This window comes from Metarhizium album (genome assembly GCF_000804445.1).
Source record: "Metarhizium album ARSEF 1941 chromosome Unknown scaffold_1, whole genome shotgun sequence".
NCBI classification, from domain to species: domain Eukaryota; kingdom Fungi; phylum Ascomycota; class Sordariomycetes; order Hypocreales; family Clavicipitaceae; genus Metarhizium; species Metarhizium album.
The window spans coordinates 2,648,375-2,671,208 of NW_024467575.1; the positions used below are offsets into that span (position 1 = coordinate 2,648,375).

At 53.4% G+C, this 22,834-nt stretch overlaps 6 protein-coding genes across 6 annotated transcripts; 3 read left to right on the forward strand and 3 right to left on the reverse strand.

Annotated features, from left to right (window-relative positions):
* Positions 1–55: 55 nt before the first annotated feature.
* Positions 56–1,374, forward strand: MAM_00757 (glucosamine-6-phosphate deaminase; the record flags this gene model as incomplete). Its single annotated transcript, XM_040819556.1, has 3 exons — positions 56–235; positions 403–981; positions 1,057–1,374. The coding sequence occupies 3 exons, from the start codon at positions 56–58 to the stop codon at positions 1,372–1,374; spliced, it is 1,077 nt and encodes a 358-aa protein (XP_040682821.1).
* A 2,001-nt stretch (positions 1,375–3,375) lies between these two features.
* MAM_00758 (uncharacterized protein) lies at positions 3,376–4,827 on the reverse strand (the record flags this gene model as incomplete). The annotated part of the gene is made up of 4 exons (XM_040819557.1): positions 3,376–3,577; positions 3,642–3,692; positions 3,788–4,438; positions 4,535–4,827. 4 exons carry the CDS (start codon positions 4,825–4,827, stop codon positions 3,376–3,378), a joined length of 1,197 nt encoding a protein of 398 aa, XP_040682822.1.
* An 868-nt stretch (positions 4,828–5,695) lies between these two features.
* Positions 5,696–7,474, reverse strand: MAM_00759 (acid phosphatase (PhoG); the record flags this gene model as incomplete). Its single annotated transcript, XM_040819558.1, has 4 exons — positions 5,696–5,813; positions 5,894–6,258; positions 6,324–7,257; positions 7,338–7,474. 4 exons carry the CDS (start codon positions 7,472–7,474, stop codon positions 5,696–5,698), a joined length of 1,554 nt encoding a protein of 517 aa, XP_040682823.1.
* Positions 7,475–11,456: 3,982 nt separating this feature from the next.
* On the reverse strand, positions 11,457–13,045 carry MAM_00760 (N-acetylglucosamine-6-phosphate deacetylase; the record flags this gene model as incomplete). Its single annotated transcript, XM_040819559.1, has 3 exons — positions 11,457–11,727; positions 11,863–12,533; positions 12,662–13,045. The coding sequence occupies 3 exons, from the start codon at positions 13,043–13,045 to the stop codon at positions 11,457–11,459; spliced, it is 1,326 nt and encodes a 441-aa protein (XP_040682824.1).
* Positions 13,046–15,053: 2,008 nt separating this feature from the next.
* Positions 15,054–20,553, forward strand: MAM_00761 (Glycoside hydrolase, superfamily; the record flags this gene model as incomplete). The annotated part of the gene is made up of 9 exons (XM_040819560.1): positions 15,054–15,148; positions 15,278–15,411; positions 15,459–16,739; positions 16,802–18,030; positions 18,083–18,168; positions 18,920–19,068; positions 19,125–19,291; positions 19,330–19,492; positions 19,547–20,553. The coding sequence occupies 9 exons, from the start codon at positions 15,054–15,056 to the stop codon at positions 20,551–20,553; spliced, it is 4,311 nt and encodes a 1,436-aa protein (XP_040682825.1).
* Positions 20,554–21,294: 741 nt separating this feature from the next.
* MAM_00762 (methylene-fatty-acyl-phospholipid synthase) lies at positions 21,295–22,255 on the forward strand (the record flags this gene model as incomplete). Its single annotated transcript, XM_040819561.1, has 2 exons — positions 21,295–21,355; positions 21,741–22,255. 2 exons carry the CDS (start codon positions 21,295–21,297, stop codon positions 22,253–22,255), a joined length of 576 nt encoding a protein of 191 aa, XP_040682826.1.
* Positions 22,256–22,834: the final 579 nt, after the last annotated feature.

The following is a 22,834-nucleotide window of genomic DNA, read 5'->3' on the forward strand; positions in this document are numbered from 1 at the left end:
CTCACTTACACACCGCTCCGCTTCTCAACTCCCGAGCTCCTCCAGACCAAAGAAAATGAGACTGATTATCCGCGACGACGCCACTGCGGCGAGCACCTACGTGGCAAACTACATTGTCGACCGTATCAAGGCCTTCAATCCCAGTGCCGAGAACCCGTTCGTCTTGGGTCTGCCCACAGGCTCCAGCCCTCTGGGCGTCTACAAGATTCTTGTCGACAAGTTCAAGGCCGGCGAGGTAAGCACGCAGAGGCAACTTTGATCGGGCCAAGCTCAGCTGTGCGACATGCCACACGAGCTCCCCGGCACTGGTTTGCGTCTTTTGCGACCCCAGCACCTGAGCGTGACGTGTCTGCTTGTCTGCTGGCTGCGAAGCCGTCGCGGCTGACACGTACCGTCGCATAGATCTCCTTCGAGCATGTCGTCACCTTCAACATGGACGAGTACGTGGGCATTCCTCGCGACCACCCCGAATCCTACCACTCCTTCATGTGGAAGCATTTCTTCTCCCACGTCAACGTGCACCCCTCCAACGTGCACATCCTGAACGGCAATGCCGAGAACCTCGAGGCCGAGTGCGTCGCCTACGAAGACTCCATCAGGGCTGCCGGCGGCATTGACCTCTTCCTCGCCGGCATAGGCGAGGACGGCCACGTCGCTTTCAACGAGCCCGGATCGAGCTTGGCCAGTAGAACCCGTGTCAAGACCCTGGCCTACGACACAATCCTCGCCAACTCGCGATTCTTCGGCAATGACATCAACAAGGTTCCCCGCATGGCATTGACCGTCGGTGTCCAGACCGTCCTCGAGGCCCGCGAGGTCGTCGTCATCATTCTCGGCCAGCGCAAGTCTCTGGCTCTGCAGAGATGCATCGAGCAGGGTGTCAACCACATGTGGACTCTGTCCAGCTTGCAGCTGCACCCTCACCCCATGATTGTCGTCGATGAGGATGCCACCCTCGAGCTCCAGGTCAAGACCGTCAAGGTAAGCAGAAGCAGGCAGGCAAGCTGCCCGCCCGTCGCAAGAGACCATTGCCACGGAAGCTCACCATCTTTCCAGTACTTCAAGAGCATCGAAAAGGTGGCCAGGGAGGCTGGCTTCGAGCAGATCCTGCCCTCCAAAGTTCGCACCGGGAACGGAATCGTTCCCCAGACCCGCGTCAAGGAAGTCGACTCTCCCACCATCCTCGCCCCCCAGCCCACCACTTCACGGCTTCTACGAGCTACGCCCGCGACAGAGTACCCCGTTCGATCCGTCTCTCCCGAGCTGGTTCCTGATCGAATGGCTTCTCGAATTCCCGAGCCCGCCTTGAACAAGCGGCTGACACCCAATCCCGAGCAGCAGGCCACTCGGCCACAAAATGCAATTAGTGCTTGAAAAGGACAATACGCCAAAGGAAAAAAACAGCGCTGGAGCTTAGTTGCTGATGGCAATCGTTGTCTTGAAGAACGCCCGGGGGCGGGGGCCAATTCTTCTTCCCCCCTGGCCATAGAGACCCGTGGAATTCTGCGCCTGTTGGATTCTCCATGTCGTCGTCTTCCTCCTACTTGTCTCTTGGGGCTTTTTCCCTTGTTTCCTCTTTTGTTCACTCCCTTATTCTAGGAAGTGATTTGGCCACGTTGGATGCATCCCCCGTTCAGACGCAGGGCCATTCCTGTCTTTCGTTAGAAGCACAGAATCAAGACTGCAGGGCCTGACAAGCAAGCCCCTTATTAGATACCATCAGATTGGATGTAACGGTCCGCACCAGGCATGACTTGAAATATTAGGACTACAATTATTATTAGTAGTAGTAGCATGTATTATTATTCCGCAAAGGCACCCACGGGGTCGTTTTATGCTTGGATTTAAAGTTTACGAGTGGATTTCGCAGGGCGCGGGGACAAATAACCCATCCGAGTCCTGCATGAAGTAGACACGATCAATGTAACATTGTCATCTCCAATCAAGATGGGTTCAAGGCCGACTTGTTTTGTTGGTCCTTCGCAGCTCACAAATGTGCTCAGGCCAAATGAGCCGCGCTGGAGGAGCCGCTTGAGCCTGGACACCCCCATGGCGCCCGGCAAGGGAGGCTGCCGTGGTGACGTGTCGCCACGCGGCTCGATGCTCGATGCTCGATGCTCGATGCACATGCAATGCAGTACACGACGGCAGCATGGCAGCATGGCAGCATGGCAGCATGGCCGTCGCTTCGAGCCTTCGACGACACCGTCACCTTGTCGATGATGCCTGGCGTCGGGGCTCCCTCACGTGCCCTCGCGTCCTGGGTCCTGGGTCCTGGGTCCTGAGTCCTGGGCACGCTGCGCTGCATCCATCCTCATCCAGACGGGCCTGAAACAAGCCCACGGGGGACGGACGGGGACCGGAAACTTCCCAGGCGGTCGGGCTCTGCTCTGCTCCTGCCGTCCTGGCGGGCTTTTCGGGGTCCGCGACGACGGCTTGCCAGTATGGGCCGCCTCGAACGGCTCATCGCCTCTCGTCCTGGCCGCGTGGTGAATGTGCGCATGCGCGTCGTGCTGGTGGGCAGATTCCTGGATGAAGAAGGGGTGTTGAAAACAGGGTTTGAGAGGGACATGGACAGGAGGAGCCCAATCCACCGCCGTGGACCAGGGCCGACGGCGTCCCAGGGTTTGGGAGGGCGGGCAGAGTACCTCAGTAGTGGTAAGTGGTGTGTACTCCGTACGTACTCCGTAATTGTATGTGTGTATGCGTGCGTGCGTGCGTGCGTGCGTGCGTGTGTGTGTACATGTGCACCTATTTACTTTAAGTACTTAGGTACCCAGGTAATAATATCGGGTGCTTCCCACGACTTCATGTCGGTAAAGTAGGTACTTAAGTAGGTACCTAGGTTCCTACCTAGGTACTTAAGTAGGTACCTAGGTACTTATCAAACGTAGCACGCAGCACGTACCTAGGTAAGTAGTTACCTGGTCGGAAACCGGGGCTCCGGGACACGACCGATGGATAACGACTGAGCTACATCCGATCCGACAGCCTGGAGTAAGTAGTAGTAGTACGGAGTAGTCCGCAGTTTGATTGCGATTGAGAAAACCTGTGGAGCCTGCCGGCCTGATGGGCTGCGGCTACAGAGTATGTACGTCCGCAATGATTTTTTTTTTCCTTTTTGGTCTGTGCTATGACGAAATGCGCTCGTCTAGGGTCGGAACCGCGCGCGGCGTGTTTCCGTCTCTCTGCGACGTTACTTGGGTCTTGGAGAGAAGATGGAAGGGAGGCCATGTTTATGCGTTGCTTTTACCCGTTTCGGCGCCCACCGGTAGTGTCTATGGGTGGGAGGGAATGATGATGTTGCGTTCGAGGTGGTTGCGGGCTTTTGGAGGGAGGCGCTTGTCATCATCACGTCCGTGCCTGGCCTGTGATCTATTTATTATATTGCTCCTGTTGTTTGTGGTCGGCACTGGTATGGCCGTCCTTCATGACCTTGGCCATGCCTGGCTCAGACGCCATGGTCATCATGTCTGTCTGGGCCCCCTTTTCGAAGCTGGGAGCAATGCCCAGCTGCTTCTCCTCTACGGGGAGAGACTCAGACCTTGTGGCAGCTTTAAAGTCCCTTTCTCCTTTCCTTTCGTATGTATACTGCAGAGAGGCCTAAGGATGGTACAGTCTTGATAGGTAACTCGACGTACTCTTCCTTCATGGCCAACACTCTGGGCGAAACAGGGTCGGTGGTGTGCGGACTATCGCAGTTGCGTCTATTAGCGTCGTCGGTCGAGGAAGCGCGCCCCGAGGGAGACGAGATGAGGGGATGGCAGCAAGAGGCAAAGTCCCGTACCTGATCCATACACCCCGTGACCGTCGCCATTCACTTCTCTCGGGCTTGGACATGATATCCCATACCATCATTGCTGGACGAGTCAGATCCGCAATCACCTGTCGAACGGGGACGTTGGGAGAGAACGACAGCACGATGGATTTGTCGTCCACCAACAGGAACCCCCTGTCTCCGTGCACAACGTCAACGCCCCTCTGGGCAAGAATCTCTTTGCAAATATTGGAGTACGCGGGGTCTTGGGCGTGACACTTGACGCCGTTGCCGGTGGTTTCTTCGAGAATCCCGGCCAACGTGAGCATCAAGGCGTGCTGTTCACTGCTTCGCTTCTTCATTTCTTCGTCAACGTCACGGGCCACAGCGATGGACAAGTCGCCGAGTCCGAACCCGATGATCTTGTCAATCGTCATTGGCAGCGTCGAAAGATGCGGTCGGATCCGCTCTTTCAGGCCTGCCCACTCGTCGCTCTGCTCCCACAGATCCAGACACTCGTCGAATGCGCGTCTCACGACATCTTGCGAAATGTCCGACTCGTCAGTCACTCCGTCACACACACTAGCGATCCCGACGGAAACAAGCGCGTCAAGGCATTGTCTACGTGGAGACAGCATGGTCAACGACTCAAACGACTTGTAGGAAACCCTGGGCAGATATCTATTCTCAGGTATTAGCACAAGATTCGTCGCTCGCTGATGATACGGGGAAAAGTCGTCTTGCCGCGCGGGCATCGAGCCAGGGGACTTTTCTCACACTTCATTGTGGACCTTGGAGAATGCCGACGAGGGCGAGACATATTGTGGATGCATTTTACCATCAAAACCAAGTCGGTCTACTCTTCGCGGTGTTGCTGAATCGTTCGCAATCTGGTCAACCTGATCTTGCGCAAGCTGAATCATCTCCCTGGTGAAAAACGGCGTTCCCGCCTCGTACAGTTCTCGCACTGAAGCCACAAAGGCATCTCGCGAAGCCACCTCTTCTTCCGTCAATGCTGTCTCCTGGTCACTCCACTCATCGCTCGCCGCGGTGCCATCTTGATCGCTCATCTCAAGTTCCTCCCTTGGGGAGATGGCAGGCAGCTTCGTTGCAAAACGGGGCAGTCAACACTGAGGAAACAAGAACGAACTCTCGGCTAGTGCCCGCGGGGGGGGAGGGGTTGTTTGTCTTCGTCCCTTCCTGCACGGCATGACGGTCAACTGACCAGATGTCAAGGTGTCGATTCGACCCAAAAATGGAAATGGGGGTGGAAAGCAAGCCAGACGCTCCGTGGGCCAATCGGCCGGGCCTTGCTTCACCGCAGGTTGCCCAAACCGCCACGCTTCGACCAACACCAACATCACAAGCCAGCGCCATGTATATATGGCCTGCTAATGTAGCAGCCCGGCTCGACGTACAGAAGCCATATTCGCGAGTCAACAGGTCACCATGCTATATGCTGTTGGCTGTGGATAGCCTCCAATGAGCGTGTACGAAACGAGTAACGTTATATTTGTCTGTGCCCGACAAACAATGTTGAGCAAACCATCAACCTGCATATCTACCATTCATGGCACCGCGGTATGTATCCGTAAAACCTAGGTAAGCAAGAAAACCCAGAGTCGTGTCTTTTTATTCTGTCATCATGTACCCAAAACTTGCTCCCAAATTTGTCGGAGAAGTCGGGGGGGAACAAGTCAAGTAACCCCCCGGGTATATATAATAAGGCACACTGCATCCCTTCTTCTTCTTCTTTTTCTTCTGAAGTGCATTGCTCAGCTGCCAGCTGTGTGTTCATCATAAAAAAAAAAAGAAAAGAAAAGAAACCCCCCCAAAACATGTATTGACGCAAATGGTATAATATGGTACAGGGTTGCTCCGATATTGGGTACAAGTCGTTCCCCCCTTCTCACAGTTAGGGAAGCAGGGTTGCGACTGCTATTCGGCCGCAAAATACCGTTTTGCCTTAGTCTGTGACTGTTGAGCCTTGATCTCGGGGGGTACGATTGTGTGATGAACTACATGCGGCCGGTAGACCGCATCGATCGGCGGCATCCTAAGCGAGTTCAACCTTAGCATATCCGGCAACTAACATGCAGGCCGGGCGGGGGAAAAAAATCAAGCAATGAGACGTACCAGTCATCCAATGTAAGAGGGAAATATTCATAAAGGGGATCCGGGTCATCGGCTGGGCTGTTCCCGGCGTTCTGCCCTGAAACGGTGTGAGCCTTGCCCATCTGAGGACTTTGCAGCTCTGCACTCGACCGGTTGGGGCTCTTTTCATCCTCCGAAAGCGAGAGATTGATAGGCACGGCAGTGTTTTGCCTACTCATCGAGCCTCTAGGCGCATGACCGGCTGCCACGGTCTTTCCATCTGCAGACCAAGAGGGCACGGGCGGTCGAGCAGCAGTGGGCGACACTGCCATTTTCTTTGTCGGATGAGGGCTTTGGTTGCTCGGATGAGGCACAGGCTGATGGTTTGCTGCCCACTCGACTGGGGTCTGGGGGTTTATCAGTCTTGATCTTTTCAACAATTTCACCCAGTGCCGATGCATTTCAAACATACCGCTACACTACCCAGGCACTGGAACCTCTGCATTGAGACCTGCGTACTTTCCCGCTCTACTTTTAAAGCCGCGTCATCAGAACTCGCTGTGTTTTTCCTCTCCGTTCTTTTTTCCCCAGTAAGAGGCACGTCTTTTCTGCTGTCAAAGTTGCGCGGACTACGTCCTCGAACGATAACAGGGCCCGACTGAATCTCGGCGATCTTCATCATGTCGCTGGACTTGGATTTAGCCACAAGATTGATTTGGACTACGTAATGCTGCTGGAGCCCCTTCCGCCGGCCATTGTTGGCCGTTGCGTGCTTGAACTGTAAACGCTTCCAAGAGACTGGCAGCGTAACTCGGACCGCGTCAACCTCCTGAGCCGTGCTTAAATCCAGAGGGATCTGAGGTGGAGCGGCCGCGATCTTGGGCTCCTCAGGCGCCTGAAGGTTTGAGCTTTTCCAAGGAATAGAAATGATTTCTGTTGATTTTCCTTCGATTGATTCGACTGCTGTGATTGATGCTGAGAGTTCATCAATTGAGAATTGACGGCCTTGCTCGTCCATGAGATGCGAGAGATTTTTCGGCAGCGTTATCTGCCCGGAACATTGCCACAGATTGCGGCGATAGCAAGTCAGCTCCAGAGGACGTCCTGAATTGTCCCTACCAAACACGTCCTCGGCAACGAAGAACATGCCGTACAGCTCGGCGCTCATATTCACGTCGGCAAATTTGCCGTTTTCGTCGACAACCGTGGCACTCATTATTGGGTCCGAAAAGCCCAGTAATTTATTGTCTAGCTCCTGCGGCGATGATGCCTCATTGAAGGCATCGGCATTGGGAGCGGGCTCAAACGCTCGATGGGAATAAGCGAATGGATCTTCGAAAGCTGAGACAAGATGGTCGAAATCATACGCCGGGGTGAAGGGGATATTTGGTAACGGCGCGGGTTCCCTGCGACAATGTCAGTGACAATTCGCTTGACTGCACTTGACCGTACAGACGGACGTCGCCAACAAGAAAGAGCAACGTACAGGACAGCCTCGTCAAAACCAAAGTCCTGATCAAAATGTCCCATTGTCATGGGATGGCCTGGTGCAGGGTGATTCAAGCCCATTGCCTCGTTTGGCGCAGCGGCTGACATGGCCGGCATTGAGTTGAACGTAGCCATGGCATCGTTCGCCCCCGCCGTCAGTCTTGCGCTCGGAGCTGTGCGTTTTGTTTTATGTATGTGTGTTTCCCGTATCGACAGAGCAACGTGAGCGATGGGCGTCTCACAGGACGTGGGATTGGACGTTGGAATGGATGGGCGCGGGATGTCGCCAAGGGACGGACCAGACGATTTGGCTGCAAAACGCTGACTGTTGACGAGGCTACAGACAATCGCGGAATCGATCGGAGCAAAAAAGCCGGGCAAGGATGAAAGCTCGGCTGGCACGGATCAACAGGGCAGAGGCGCAGCAATCAGGAAGAGGATGAGAGCTGGAATAAACGCGAGAACAGGCGTCCAGCACCGGCAATCGCAGTGAAGAAAGGTAGCGTCAGCACTGACGAGGGCCACGAGACGGAGACGAGCCCTGGGAACCGATATGGAGAGTAGCGAGCGTCGTGGTGGTGCGACGTGGCGGAGGAGGACGGACTGGACTGACTGAAGGGCGACCTGCAACCAGTAAGTAGAAGGTGGTTGTTGGTGTGGTTTAGTTTGGTGTGGTGTGGTGTGTGGTGGTGTTCCAGTCTGGGGTCCTTGTCCAGGTGTCCCGTCCCGTCCAAGTGCCTACCTCTAAGTATAAGTACTTTCAGGCAAGCAGGTACTTGCCTAAGCACCTAGTCCAAGTACAGCATGCAGTCACTGCCACCAACTGCAACTTTAGGACACTGCCCGCCGCCATTTTATACCGCCTCGCTCGCTGTGTGCGGTGCAATTGTGGGTCGCAAGGTGCTGGGAAAGCGGCTTCAATGTTCCAGAGAACAAAGCCAAACCTGGACGGACTGGACCGACTGGAGCCTGAATACGGAGTGCTCATGAGGCTGGGTCGAAGGGTGGGGATTCCTGAGCAGACTGTCTGTCTTGGTATTAATTTAAGTTAATTGCTGGGTCGAAGAAGTGCTGAGTGCCGAGGTTGCCATGTCGATGTATTCTGTAGACGATTGATTCTTATCGTCACTCGTCAGCGTGCAATCCTGATCCGAGTGTCCTGAGCAGGAACACCATGTACGTGTGTACATGTACATGTTGTACATGGGGCATTTGGATCACCTCAGCAGACGCCTCGGCCCTCGAGTGCCGCCCGCCGGGTGGGCTCGGTCAGCGGCAGGTGTGCCTCTTTCCCTACCAGTTGGCCATATCTACCAAGTACTTAAGTTCTTACTCAAGCAATAAGTAAGGCTTTCATTTGAGGAACCTACCTAGGTACTTAAGTACCTGGATACTAAAGTACTTACTTTGTGTAACTAAGATAGCTTAAGTAAGGAGGTACTTGCTTAAAGTACTTGGGCACTTGGGCAGGTGCCTGGAGAAGTCAAGCACGAGGTCGTCGGTACGTAAGTTACCTAAGTAGCTTGACCACGACGACTCGACGTGCATTTTGCTTGGCTGATCCCAGTTTGTCCAGGGCCGCGCTTGCGAATGCGCGGGCTGCATCATTCCCCCTTCTTCCCCATACTCTCCTGCAGCTCGCTTGCTGCTCTCCCGCATTTGCGCCGAATGGCGTTCACGCCGTTGGGCTTCCTTGTTTGGTTGCCTTGCCTTGCCTTGCCTTGCCTTGGTGCACTTGCAGCCACAACGGGCTGGTCGGCCGGTCGAGTGGATGGACATTTAGTGGTAATGGTAATGGTAATGGTGACGGTGACGGTGACGGTGACGGTGACGTCTCTACCTCTTGTACTCCGTACGGCTCCAAACTGACAAATCTGGCCATGGGAATGAACCTTCATCCCCGGGCCGGCCAGGACCGACGAAGACTCCAGCTTGGAGGTGCAGGCTCGCCGCTACAATACCTTTGAGCCAAGCCAGATAAACCGTCACCTGCCGGTGTCGAACAAGCCGGGGCCAACAAGGCCCAGGCCAGATGGCAAGGGGCTGGCGATTGGGTGCCGACAAGGCCGGCCAGAACCAAGGCCACCAAAACGTCATCTCCTAAACAGCCGTCCGAGGCTCAATCAACCATGTATTACACGCAGGCCGTCACGTTCCCAACGCCATGATGGGGGCTACTCAAGTGGCGGCTGTCGGATTAGCGTCGGAGGAGAATGCGGTGCGGGAAGAACGCTGGGGAGGGCGAGCAAACTACATTACACCCTGTTGCGCATTTGACGACGATTGTTCAAGCGTCCTCTTGAATAACGACCATGGTTGCCCCCCCTTGGAGGCAGAGAAGAGCTGTGGTTCAACAAGCATTGCAGCCTCGAAGGGCCAGGAGCTTCCCCCGGACGGCAATAACACCAGCCAACCCAGATCGTCACGCCAATTCCGATGGACCCCTCCTCTCTGGTCTTCCCCGCAAGATATCAAGTGTTACGTACTTGCTCTCCTCTCATCACTTTTGTAATATCGGTTGTATCTTTGCAGCCGAGTGGCCGTCTCGCAATTTGAAAGCATACCTGGGTCGGCCAAGCTGACGCACGACGCGGCACTGCGTACGGACCACGGCGCGGGAGTAGTTGTACTTGGTAGTACAAATGGCCAACTTGCAGGGACCACGCACGGCGCTTTCGCAAACCGGGAAGCTCACACACGCTCGCCTCGATCACAGGATTTTCCGATTCCGTAGCGCCGCATAGGAACCGGTACAGTCATTCCAAAAGGGTCGGTCTCTGGCCGGACCCCTTTCAAATTCTGCTCCGTGGCAGTTTGCAGGTGTTGGTGATTCCGGAGTCTGGAGTCTCCCAGCCCAGCAGTCAGCACCATTTGTCTTTGCCCGTGGCAATCCCATATGGTAATTTGGCGCACCAAGGACTATGCCATGGGTATCCTTGTCTGCCAAAGGGCTTTCCCACTGCCTCGGCTTCTTTGAACTTGTCACGGACAATCGCGACGCCAAACAGGCACAACTGTGTGGTTATGAGTGATATTGCGGCTAATCAAGGCAGAGACTACTGCGGGTCCCTGGACTTTTTTTTTTTTTTTTTTTTTTTTAAATACTCGGGATAATCTACGACTTGGCTTCGGCTACGGCGCCTGTTCCCATAAAGAGTCCTAGGCGTCGTCGATGGCGGAAATCGCCAACGACCTCCTCAAAGGCGAGCAGGTCAACGAAGCCCGGGAATATGAACCTCCCCCCTTCCTAGCAGTCCAGTCCGGCACGAATGCCCTTTTGCGCAAACTGCACATCAGTTGGCCTGGAGAAACCCAGCAAAGGAGCAATCACTCTAGGAGTAGTAGGAGTATCCAAATCCAAATCCCACGTTGAAAGTGGACCGCTGCACGGACAGACAGCCTCGGCTTCTAGAAAGGACCCTGGATCCGAGACGTTGTCCTCGCTAGGAATGCCATCGCATGGCCGCAGCCTTGGTTGGACTGAGTCGTACAAACTTGGCGGGCACAAAAGAAGGAAAAAGGAGAGGTGGGGAGAGAAACGAACGTAGAGCAATGACAAGGAACATGGGAAAAGGGAAAAACGTGCAATTCAAATCGTATTCACTGCTAATAGTAATACCAAACATGGCGTGAGTGAAATTAAACCGCATGTACGAATGACTGCAGAATAGTAATAATAAGTGCCTGATACGCCAATTTCTATGTTGAATCTGATTGCGCTTGCGCTGCATACCAAGTCCTTTTTGGACGCATGTACTGTACATTATTCCGTGAAATTCCATGCTCTCATGGCCCCGGTCTTTATTCGCTTGGCGCTTCTCGAACAAGATGGGATGAACCCTGCGCTGAAGTCTTTGCCAGCACCTATCAATATATCTACGGGGCACGTAGTACTGATACAATTGGGAAATCTCCCAAACCCTCTGTGATTGTATCAGCTTCTTTGGCGCAGCCGATCGAGGTTGGCCAAGCGGCGGTTCATTGATGTCCATCGACTGTTTCAGAGTATTGCCTCGCTTGGCAATGTGTAAAGTTGTTGCTTTCTTTCCTCCTCCTCCTTCTTCTTCTTCTTCTTCTTCCGTCTTTTTTTGTGTCATTTGTGTCGTTAATTTCATCCTCATGTGGTCTTGACGTGGTCGGCCGTGTGCAGCAGACTGCCAAACTTCCACACTTCGTCCAGGACGAGCTGCTTTGATCCCGAGCCCGTCACAGACTCTTGTTCGGAAAAGATGACGAGGTCAGCGTCAGCACCGGGGTCCAAAGATCCCTTGATGCCCTGTAAGCCCAGCATGGCCGCTGGCGTTGAGGTCACGGCCTTGAGGGCTTGGGGGATGCCGGTGCCGGACCACTCTAGGAAATTATTAACGCATTCCAGCAACGTGATAGAGCTGCCTAAGATGTTAGCATCTGCCGTGTCCAATGTATGGGCTTGTATGTGGGCGGGGCATGTTGACGCAACATGAGACCATCTGGCCATGAGACCATATGGCCATGAGACCATATGGCCATGTTCCAGAACTTACCTTCCAGCAATCGTGTCCGAGTTTTCCAGCAACAGCTTGGATCCCTTCTTGACAATGTTGCACATCTGTTCGCCGTTGGTCCAAGGGTAAGCACCGTCCGGCAGGCCGACGAGATGCATGGCGTCGGTGACGAGGATAAAGCCGTCGGGATGGGCATTGAAAGCAATCTTAATGGTCGTCGGGTGAAGATGAATTCCGTCAGAAATGATACCAAAGTAGGGACGTGCCAGGTTCTCCGCTTTGCCAAGAACGCCAAAAATGCCGGGGTTGCGATGGTGAAGAGGCCGCATGGCGTTGAAAAGATGGGTGATCATGGTCGCGCCGCGACCCACGGCCTCGGACGCTTCCTCATAGGTAGCCTCGGAGTGACCAATCGAGTAGATTATGCCTCGCGATGCAATCTCTGGGATGAGTCGCATCATCTGCCCACGCTCAGGGGCGGCCGTGATCATCCTGACGGGGATGCTTTCACCGCAGTGCCGAGGCCGCAGGTTGTCGGCGCCATAGCAAGCCTCAATGTCGGCGAAGGATTGCGCCTCGATGAGAACGTCGACGTTGTGCACGCCGTTCTTGGTAGGATTCAGGAATGGTCCTTCGCAGTGAGCACCGAGGGATTCGGCGCCGTCGTGCGCATCTCTGTTTGCTCCAGACGGTCCGAGGAAGGGAAGGACCTACATGGCAAAGAAAAGAAAAGAGAGAGAGAGCCGTTAGCACGGATTGATGCAGCCGACGTAGATTTATGTGTGGCGTCGCGCATAGTACTCTCTGTTACGCCTTTTGAGGATGATGACAAACACACCTTTTGATACAGCTCTGGCCGTTGACTGGTGACGGTCGGGATGTAGGATGTAACGCCAGTCTGGACGAGCAGCTTGTTGACCTCGTTGACCTTTTTGCCATATTGCGACATATCATCGAGCAGCGTTGAGAAGTTGAAGCCAAACGCTCCGTTGAGCTGGCACTCAATCATACCCGGGGAAATAACACGACCGCCAAGATCGATGGTCCTGTCGGGAAGATTCAACTCGTCGAAGAAGGTAGCCTGGCTGTTGATGACGGTGCCCGTTGTTGAGCTGACCCAAAGGTCTTCCGTGACCAAGGCATCGCCTTTGACCAAACGGCAGTTGGTGAACTTGGTCAAGCCATTCCTGGGCCTGTTTGGAGGAGACAGGGCGATGGGCATGTTTTCTCTAGGAGAAGCCGGCGTAAAAAATGTTCAAGGAGGATTTTGGTGGCTGTATCCGGATCCTGGATTGTTGTTGATCACGCAAGGGAAGAAGAAAAGAGGGCGGAGGTGTGAAAACTGTGAAGAAAGCAAGAAAGGAAGCGATTTCCAGAATCAGCATGATACAGTGAATCGCACGCCGAGCTTCGGAATGCTCTCTCCGAACATCCTCAAGTGGACTGTCATTCATCTGGCCTTTACTGAACAGCTCAATGTCAACTATAAGAAGTCGATTGACCCCGTCGGTCATCGCTCATGGTGACTTGCTCAGTCCGAGGCCAGATGCAACTGATTCTGCCCGCCACTTGCGGTGGAGCATTGGAGATACACGGCATGGGGTGCGGTGAGTAGGCCCAGGCGGTGTCCACTGTCAACGACCAGACGGTGCCAATGTGCTCACACGGGTGGCTGCTATGCGGCCTCATTGGCTGCGGCGATGGCGGAGATGCCGGCGTGGTTGGCCTCTTTTGTCATTTGTTCCTTTTTTTTTTCCTTTTTTTCTTTTTTTCCCCTGTCCCATTGTCCTCTTGCAACCAGTCAGTTCCAACACGGCCATCTAGCACTGTGCCAGATCGAGGTCAAGCTCGGGAAAGAGCCGGACCACAGTCGGAACTGTAAATGTCAGTTGACCAGATGATCGACAGCTGTGTGTTGGGGGGGATCCGCTCGCTGCTGTAATGCAGAGAACGTGGCAGCGAGATCTAAGACGTCGATGTCGAGTGCTCCCTACTGGAGCCCATGTAACGTTGACTTTTGCACGTTGACTCTGGCTGACGCCTGGGGCTGCTTGTCACGGCGGCGCAACGATATTTCATCACACCCCCCTCCTCCCCCTTCAGCCCTCCCTAGTGAAAATACGTCCGTACAGTTCAGATCCCGAAAGTTTAGCCAGGAGTGACAATGAAAGCCAATAAGAGATGAGAGATGATTTTTACAGGATGGCAGGCATATGGGGCAGGAAAGTACTATTTTCTGATAAAATCTCTTATCAGGATAAAGTCACCGATTACGGAGTGCGTGCCCGTTATTTGACCTATATTATACCTACTAAGTACCTAGGTACCTAGGTACTTAACTTGGCGTTAACAGTTACTTGGCTTATTTTCAGTAGGAACTGTTAACACTGGGGCCCCTATGAATCCCCCCACAAACTTCCGTGTCAGGTCACTTATTTGATTGCACAACTCGTCAGCGACTCGGGGTTACATGCTAGGGAGAGGCGGAAAGAATAAAGGGGAAAAAAAAAAACTTGGTCACGTCTACAGACATTCGTTCACTGATCCTCGCCACCGCCGCATGGAAGCCCGAAACCCCGAAAGCCGGGCGAATTGTCAACCTGGCGCCCTCCTCCCGGTTGAGACTCCGAATGTGCCAGCGGAGAAACCGTCGTCCATAAGCATCCTTGAAGTCCAGCAGGGCATAGAGGATGAAGAATCAATCATATTTGCAGGAGTAACTTTGCCCCACTGACTGAATAATGACGAGGCGACTCATCAACCTACGTCTGGACGGATCACGTAGTGGCACTGTACATGAAGTGCCGGGTAGCCTGGACCCCAAGCCGCTGTCAGCCAGTCGTATCACTTTATCCCGACTGGGCGGCCGACGTTGAACCGACCAACCTCAGAATCCCAGACTGCAGATTCCAACAACGTACGACCCTTGAGTCTTGGCCGCATCGTGAATTGCTCGGTACTTCTGGCTCGACATGGAGCTGGGGACGCCTTGTCAAGATTGAACAACAGCGTCGCCCCTCCTCAAACGACTGGCTGAGACGACGACCAAGAAACTCAAGTCCGCTGGTCCTCGCGCCTTGTCCGTGTCAAATCATCATCAACGTCGTCGAGCTTTACAGATCTGTCCTGCCGGCTTCACTGCCCGTCGTCGATTGCCCATAAAGCCGGACGACTACTATGAGTGTAACAAAGTCGCCGCCGCCGTCCTCATCCCCGTCCCATTATTCACCATGGCCGCTCCCGCCAATCTCAACTCCGAGAAGCCCAACTCCAACCCAAGCTCCGATGGAAGCGACCTGGACGCACTATGGCACAATCTCGACTGGTATGGTTTTTCTCTCTTTCTTTTTGTCTCAATATATATATGCTACTTAGGTGCCCTTGTCTTTTTTCAGACTGGTTGCAAATTGCCCTGCTTGAACATGTAAATGTCTCCGTGGCTAACGCTTCACAGGGCTATCGGGCAGATGCTGATTATGGGCTGGGATGGCACCGAAGTTACCCCTCAAATTAAAAGCCTCATCGAAGATCACCATCTTGGGTCAATTATTCTCACAGCTAAGAATTTGAAATGTTGGCCTAGTCCCGGTTGCTGGCTCCGGACATGCAGCTGCAATGCTAACTCCAATGACTAGCTGCACAAGAGACCGCCAAACTTGTCCAGGAATTGCAGACCATAGCCAAAAACGCTGGGCATCCTCAACCGCTTCTCATCGCCGTGGATCAGGAAAATGGGGGTGTCAATAGTCTTTTTGATGAAGACTATGTCTGTCAATTTCCAAGCGCCATGGGCATTGCCGCCACTGGACGCGTCGCGTTGGCCTATGAAATCTCCAAGGCCACGGCCACTGAAATCTCAGCCTGTGGCGTCAATCTCATGCTTGGTCCCGTCTTAGACGTTCTAAGCAATGCGAGGTACCAGCCTCTCGGCGTACGTTCCACAGGAGACGATCCCCAGGAAGCCTCTCAGTATGGCCTTGCCGCATTGAATGGCGTTCGCGACGCCGGTATTGCTGCCGCTGGGAAGCATTTCCCTTCCTATGGTAATTTGGACTTTCAAGGCTCCAATACCTCTGTTCCCGTTATTACCCAAACATTAGAAGAGCTGAGCCTTAGCGCTCTGGTTCCGTTTCGAAATGCGATTGCAACCGGCAAGCTGGATGCCATGTTTGTTGGCGGTTGTGGTATTTCAAATCCATCGATGAACGTTGGTCATGCCTGTCTCTCCGACCAAGTTGTTGACGATTTGCTTCGTAACGAGCTGGGCTTCAAAGGTGTTGCTATTTCCGAATGTCTGGAAATGGAGGCGCTCGGTCATGATTTGGGCGTCCGGAACGGTGTCATCATGGCTGTCGAAGCTGGCTGTGATCTTCTCTTGCTCTGTCGTGCATATGACGTCCAACTTGAGGCAATCAAAGGTCTAAGGCTGGGTTACGAAGATGGCATCATCACCAAAGATCGCATCTTCACATCCATCAGACGAATTCTACACCTCAAGTCCACTTGTACGTCTTGGGCAACGGCTCTCAACCCTCCAGGCATCTCGCTTCTCTCTCAGCTGCACCCATCCCACCTATCGTTATCTCGTCGAGCCTACGACGAGTCCATCACCGTTATTCGAGATAAAGAGAAACTGCTACCTTTGTCAAATTCTATGCATCCCGGAGAAGAGCTTTTATTGCTTACTCCCTTGGTCAAACCCTTACCTGCCTCGGCCATGACCAAGAGCTTGCTGGAGTCCAAGAAGAATTGGTCGCAGGTTCCTACACAACACGATTCGTGGGCACACAGAGACCGCGAACGGAGTGCGATAATGAGCGGCGAAGGGGTGTTTCGTGAGTTCGGAAAGAACCTCGCAAGATATCGCAACGAAAAATTGCTTCACACCAGTTATACAGCAAATGGCGTAAGACCAGGTAAACCTCTCCTTCACACTCCTTCTTCAGATATGGGCACTCGTGCCTAACAGTAGTTTCAGTTCATGAAAACCTCATTGCTAGGGCGTCTTGCATCATCATCGTCACGGCTGATGCCAACCGCAACATGTACCAGGCAGGTTTTACGAAGCACGTGGATATGATGTGCTCGATGCATCGCAGCAGGGGAAACAAGAAACAGTTGATTGTAGTCGCAGTAAGCTCTCCTTACGACTTCGCCATGGACAAATCGATTGGCACCTACATTTGCACGTTTGACTTTACGGAAGATGCAATGTCCGCTCTGGTCCGTGTTCTCGTCGGCGAGATTACTCCCATTGGCACCATGCCCGGGACTCTTCGAAAGAGCAAAAAGGTTCTCAAGTCTAGACAACACTGGCTTGTCGAAGAATATGACCGAGCTCGCGATTACGACGGGTTGGAGGATTTGCTAAAGGCCGTTCACAGAGCCAGTGCGCCCGACCTTCATTTCCTCAAATCCACGAGAGCCGAGTCCGTGCAACTACATCTCCCTAACCTCAAGGAGACTCATTTTGTGGTGAGGAACAGTAGTACAGGCGCTCTTTATGGTTTTGTTGCCACTTACTTCATTGCGGGCGTCGGTATTATTGGCGCCCTGCTCGTCGATCCGAGCAAGCGGAACGTTTCTATTGGGCGATCTCTTCATCGACGAGCACTGAAGAGCCTCTGCCAGCTGCGAAGTCTGAAGAAAATTCAAGTCGGAACGTCTTTTCCCGGCGTGTTTCTGGGGATCCCTTTGGATCCCGGAGTGAACACCGTCAAGGAGTGGTTCAGCAACAGCGGATGGGACACGCAGTTTCCTCGGCGTTTGACGAATATGATTATTAACGATCTGGCAAACTGGGCCGCCCCCGAGGGACTACTTCAAAGTATTCAGAGGGCCAATATCAGCTTTGATTTGATTCATGGCCTGGAAAACGCAGAGAGTGTGCTGCATCACGTTTGTGCGAATGCTAACCCAGAGGTCCTCGAGCTCTATACGTTTGCCCTCTCGGAGAACAAAGCATGTGGCATTGTCAGAGCCAAGGATCCGTCCGGCAATCTGATTGGGACAGTCATCATTTGCCGACAAGGCAGTCCTCTGGTGACATATATTCCACCTCTGTTTTCTGAGCGCGGGGATATTGGCGGCATAATTGCCCCAATTGTAGCGCCGACGCCGCAGACAAATCTCGTGCTGCAGGGTTTAGCTCTCATGGGTGTTCGCCAAAGCAAGGGCCACAAAGCCTCCAAGGCGGTTTTGAGCTGGGTGCGTACTTCTAGCCAGTGCAGTTTTGCGAGTAATTTTCTGATGGGCACAGGTCGTGGACGATGCGTTTGAGCCGCTCCTGGCGATGGGGTTTGAAGTCCTCCAGGCGTTTGAAGAGATTACAAACTCTCCGGATGTGTAAGTGACGGCATTGGACAGAACCCCGTGGCTGGTGTATTAATTTGCGCATAGGTGCCAGGCATGACCTACGGAAGAGAGCTCTTTATTTGCTAATGCTTGATGTTTTCATGCAACGGTGGACAAAGGGTGCGCTGGAAAAGCACAATGCCTTTTTCCTTCTTAGCTACGGGAGGTGATGGAAACAAGCCAAGCGTGGTACTACGCCGTGTAATGGTACAATGACATGTTACAACGCAGTGATTTTTATGTATACCTTGGCAAAAAAAAACCAACCTTACTTGCCTAGGACTGTTCTCAAGAAGTAGCTAGGTCAATTTGTTCTCACTGCCACAGGGTTTGTCAGAGATGAGGCGACCAGGAAGTGACGTGATTCAGGAACGTGGTCGCTTAAATATCGGCAGAGTCCCCTTCCGGCGTTGAGAGCCCCGACGGAGGGTGCTTTTCATTGGCCATAGTCCATGACAAGGATCCGCACTGCTCCGTGGGGGAGGAGGAGGTACGTACCTCGACTCAGCGCCGAGCGAAAGTTGCTTTTGCCAGTATGCGAGTGGTGGTCAGTCCCGCTCGCTTTCGCGGTCACGCAGTCGGATTGCTCCCTCTCATGTACCGCGCCCTCACCAGACGCCGACCTGCGATTTACGACATTGATACCCCTCGTCATGGCGAATTAGAAGTTTCTCTAAACCTAAACCGGCCAGATAGTATTACAATCCAGCTCCTGACCACACCGTCGTGCTCAACGTCGCAGACCTGGCGCCAACAACCTTGTCGATACCATCATTCTCGGGCGGCCGAAGTCTCGAAAATCTGGCAAGCCGCCCAACATGGCAACACAGCAGATCCTGTTTGCCGAGACGATAGCCGGCATGAAAAAGGCCTTCAAGAGGAAGGCATACGGTAAGAAACCCATGGCCATGACTTTCTCTCTGTGCGCCGGCACATGGCTAACCAAGGGTTCTGCGGCAGAGTCAGACTCCGACTCCGAGATCGACAGCTGTACCAATCGCGGCCACAAGCTTCAAAAGAGAGCGAGATTTGCACACAAGGGACAATTGGCGCCGGCTGCCGGCCCAAGTGCATACAAAGAGGCATGCATTTCCCTGTCGCCCTCGCCCTCGCGGTTGCCAATGTGCATGATTCTAATGAATGGCTTCCTAGGCCGTCGACTACGCCGGCGTTCGACGAAACATCCTGTATCGCAACCCACCTCTGGTTGACGATGAAGGCTACGAGATCGTGAGCGACGACGACGACGACCGAGTAGAAGAAGCTGAATTGGCCGCCGCCGAGTGTAACCCATACTTCAACATTCGCCTAAATCGTGAGTTGGCATCTGGCGTGTCCCGGCCAAGGATTGTGACTGACAATTCTCCAGATATTCTAGCTCCCCTCACGGCGTCGACCGAATTACAACACCACCCGACACTCTCCAAAGCCTTCACTTCAAAGACTCTCCATGAGCTTGTCAATCAAAGCTGCACACTTTTGCGGAAGGAGAATGGATCATTATGGAAAGTAAGGCACTTATGGACTTCCCTCTGTGGTGACGGCGTTTGGATGCCCTGCGAAACGATGATTGGGCCGAATGACATCGATTTTTATTCAGACGATCACGTGGCCCGTTTCCAACAAAGCTTGCCAAACTGCGGCGGCTCGGCAAGATCCCCGGTTGCAGTGGTGAATGGAACTCCAAACCCCGATAATACCAAGAGCTCGATGTACGGGCGCCAGGAACACTTGGATGGCTCCGCTGCAGATGCCGACGCGTCTATGATGGATGCAAGCGCCCGCAGCGAAGAAGCAAAAGGCACGGATAACGAAGCTGCAATGAAGAGTGAAGCGGCCGGGGCGAAAGTGGACGGGTGTTCAAATGAGGCAGAGGGTAAACATGAAACTGCTCATACAAATGGCAACGGCGAGGCCCATAGCAAGCAAAATGGAAAGGACGGAGTTGTGACAAGCGATGCACATAAGGAGCAGTCTGGAGGTGCATTCTCGTCAGAATCGAAACCACCTTGCTTCATCCACCCAATATTTCTTCCGCCACCAGGTGCCAAACCTGATAGAAACATGGGTATTCCAGAAAATGAAGCGGAAGATATCAGACGGCTACTGGCACTTTACGTGCAGAAACAGGAAGAGGTGGCCAGAGGGGCGGCGAGGCTACACCAGGGTCTGCTGCGGGCAGAAAGATTGCGCAGCAATGTACTTGGCTGGTCCAAAGCGGAAGCACATTGTGGGCCGAATCGGGACATGTCTGACGGCGAAGATTGGTACGACAAAGAGGAATGGGGCCTGGCGGAAGATCTCAAGAAGGGGCAGGATGAGGAAGAGGAAGATGCGACGACGTCGGGCAAGAAGACAAGAAACCGTCGAGCTTAGCAAGATGTGGAAATAACGACGCTGGAAATTATAGACGAATGATATCCCGTGAAGAATCAATTCAGAACGCGTACGTTTCACACAATGTCAAGGAGAGCGAAGAGCCAAGAGACGAGCGACTGAATTTGGACAGCCAAGGTCCAGCATGGGGTTTATAGCACTAGGGTTGGCGGAGATGTCGACTGGCGGTTGTAATGGCTGGTTTTCATGCACCTTGGTAGCGATTGCTGTTTGCTGCTTGGCGGAGAGAGAGCCCAGAGTTGGTCGTCAAAAGGGAACATTGAAGGATCACCGGCCTTGGAGACGAGAAGTCGGGTGCTGCACTGGTGGTATGGACTGGACTTCAATCTTGGTGACCGTGAAGTGGAGCTGGAGCTCCCCACCGAATTGGGTGGAACCGCCAGCCGATGACGCCAGGCTCGCCTACTCACGGTACTGCGGACCGCGGTGCTGCGGCCGAATAAATTTGAAACACGGCAACGTCGGGCCAAGCAAAAGCAAGGGAAGGAAGGAAGGGCGTCTGTGCACGTCAACAAACTGCCATGGGCCATTGGCAGCTAGCTAATGCTACCTGGCCGTCTTCTCAACCCTCGCCTTCTCCTCATCCCATCTCTCTTCTCCTCTCTTTCCCATTCTCTATTCCCCTCCGCATCCAAATTGCGCTGTCCCGCATGCTTTCCGGTGCCCGGTGCAGGTGGCCTTTGTTTTATTTCGTTGCTGCAGCCTCGCATTTTGTCCACCATGACGTCGCTTCTGGGCAGTCTTGTTGACCATGTCGATTTCGGCAAGCGGAGCCTGCTTGGTGAGTTGCTTGATGCTTGCTCTCGGGCAGACGAAAATACGCGACAGGGTTGTGTGCGCGCATGACAAAGAACGCCGTGACTGATTTGCTGGCCTTGCCTGTGCGAGAATAGTGTCCGTGGCCTCTATTGCTTTCAATCCGCTGTGGTGGAAGTGAGTTACGCCCGTTTGCGCGCCTTGGTCCGGAGGATGCTCGCGTTGTCCCATTTGTCCACGACCGTAAAATAGAGGTTTGCTAACGCAGTCCTGTCCCGCACCTCAGCGTTGTGGCTCGACAAGGTTCGCCTTCCCTTCGCCTCCCCGACTACCGACGCTCTTTCCTGGGTCATGGCCAGCTGCCTTTGCACCATGATCAGGACTTGCAACTGACGCTAGAGTTGCTGTAGAGTATCACAACAAAATCTTGACGAAGCTATTTGGCGGCAACGCCAAGGCCGCCAATTATGGCCTTGCTGTTGCCATCTTCTCCCTCGGCCTCTTTCGCGACTGGTTGTACAAGGTTGCTTTGTCGGAGCAGCCGTCGCACCCATTGCTGGAGACTGTCTACTCACAAGCTGCCGCCTACACCTTGTTTGCTGCCGGCAACACCCTCGTCATTTCGTCGACGTACCGGCTGGGAATAAGAGGTACTTTTCTTGGTGACTACTTTGGGTTCTTGCTAGACGAAATAGTGACCGGCTTTCCTTTCAACGTGACCGGTGCTCCCATGTACTGGGGCTCTACCATGAGCTTCCTAGGCACTGCCCTCTTCTTTGGCAAGCCAGCCGGTCTCTTGTTGACGCTGTGGGTGTACCTCGTTTACGTGGTAGCTTTGCGATTCGAGGACCCCTTCACAGCTGGAATTTATGCCAAGCGGGACCGTGAGAGGGCTGCTGTCAAGTATGACAAGAAACAAGAGTAAATGCCTCGAAGGGAGTGACTCTAGAGCTTTGATTCGATTGGTCCACGAAACCTCGTGTGACACTTGTCTACAGAGGTCCAAGGATTACCGATCTAAGCGTGACATCGAAATCGAAATCGGAAGTTCCAATTTTCAGGACATTGAAGCTAAGACGGAAGAAAACATTGAGACACGCGGACATTGATACCCGGGACAGCGATGCTATTTAGTCGTCCATCGCGTGTGTTGGGGGTGAGGGGCGGTCTTTCAACAGGCTACTAGTCGAAGGATTTAGAGGAAGAAAACAAGAGAACCAGCGGTCGGTCCCATGGAGTAGGGTGCATTGTCGATATCAACCAGTTGGCACATTGGCAAAAGCAAAGTCAACACTATGAATTAGAGAAGTGGTCCTCGGACATGGAAATATGGAGTCAAAGCGTCAGGATGGTCTCGTTTTATAAAACTGAGGAGTCTAATGGAAACCAATGGACCTAGCCTTTGCGTTACCTCATCGTTGATGGACTCCGACTGTGTGTTAGTGCCGGCGAGCCACACCAGTGAACTGTGCGCACCATCCTCAACAACACAGGTTTTACGAAG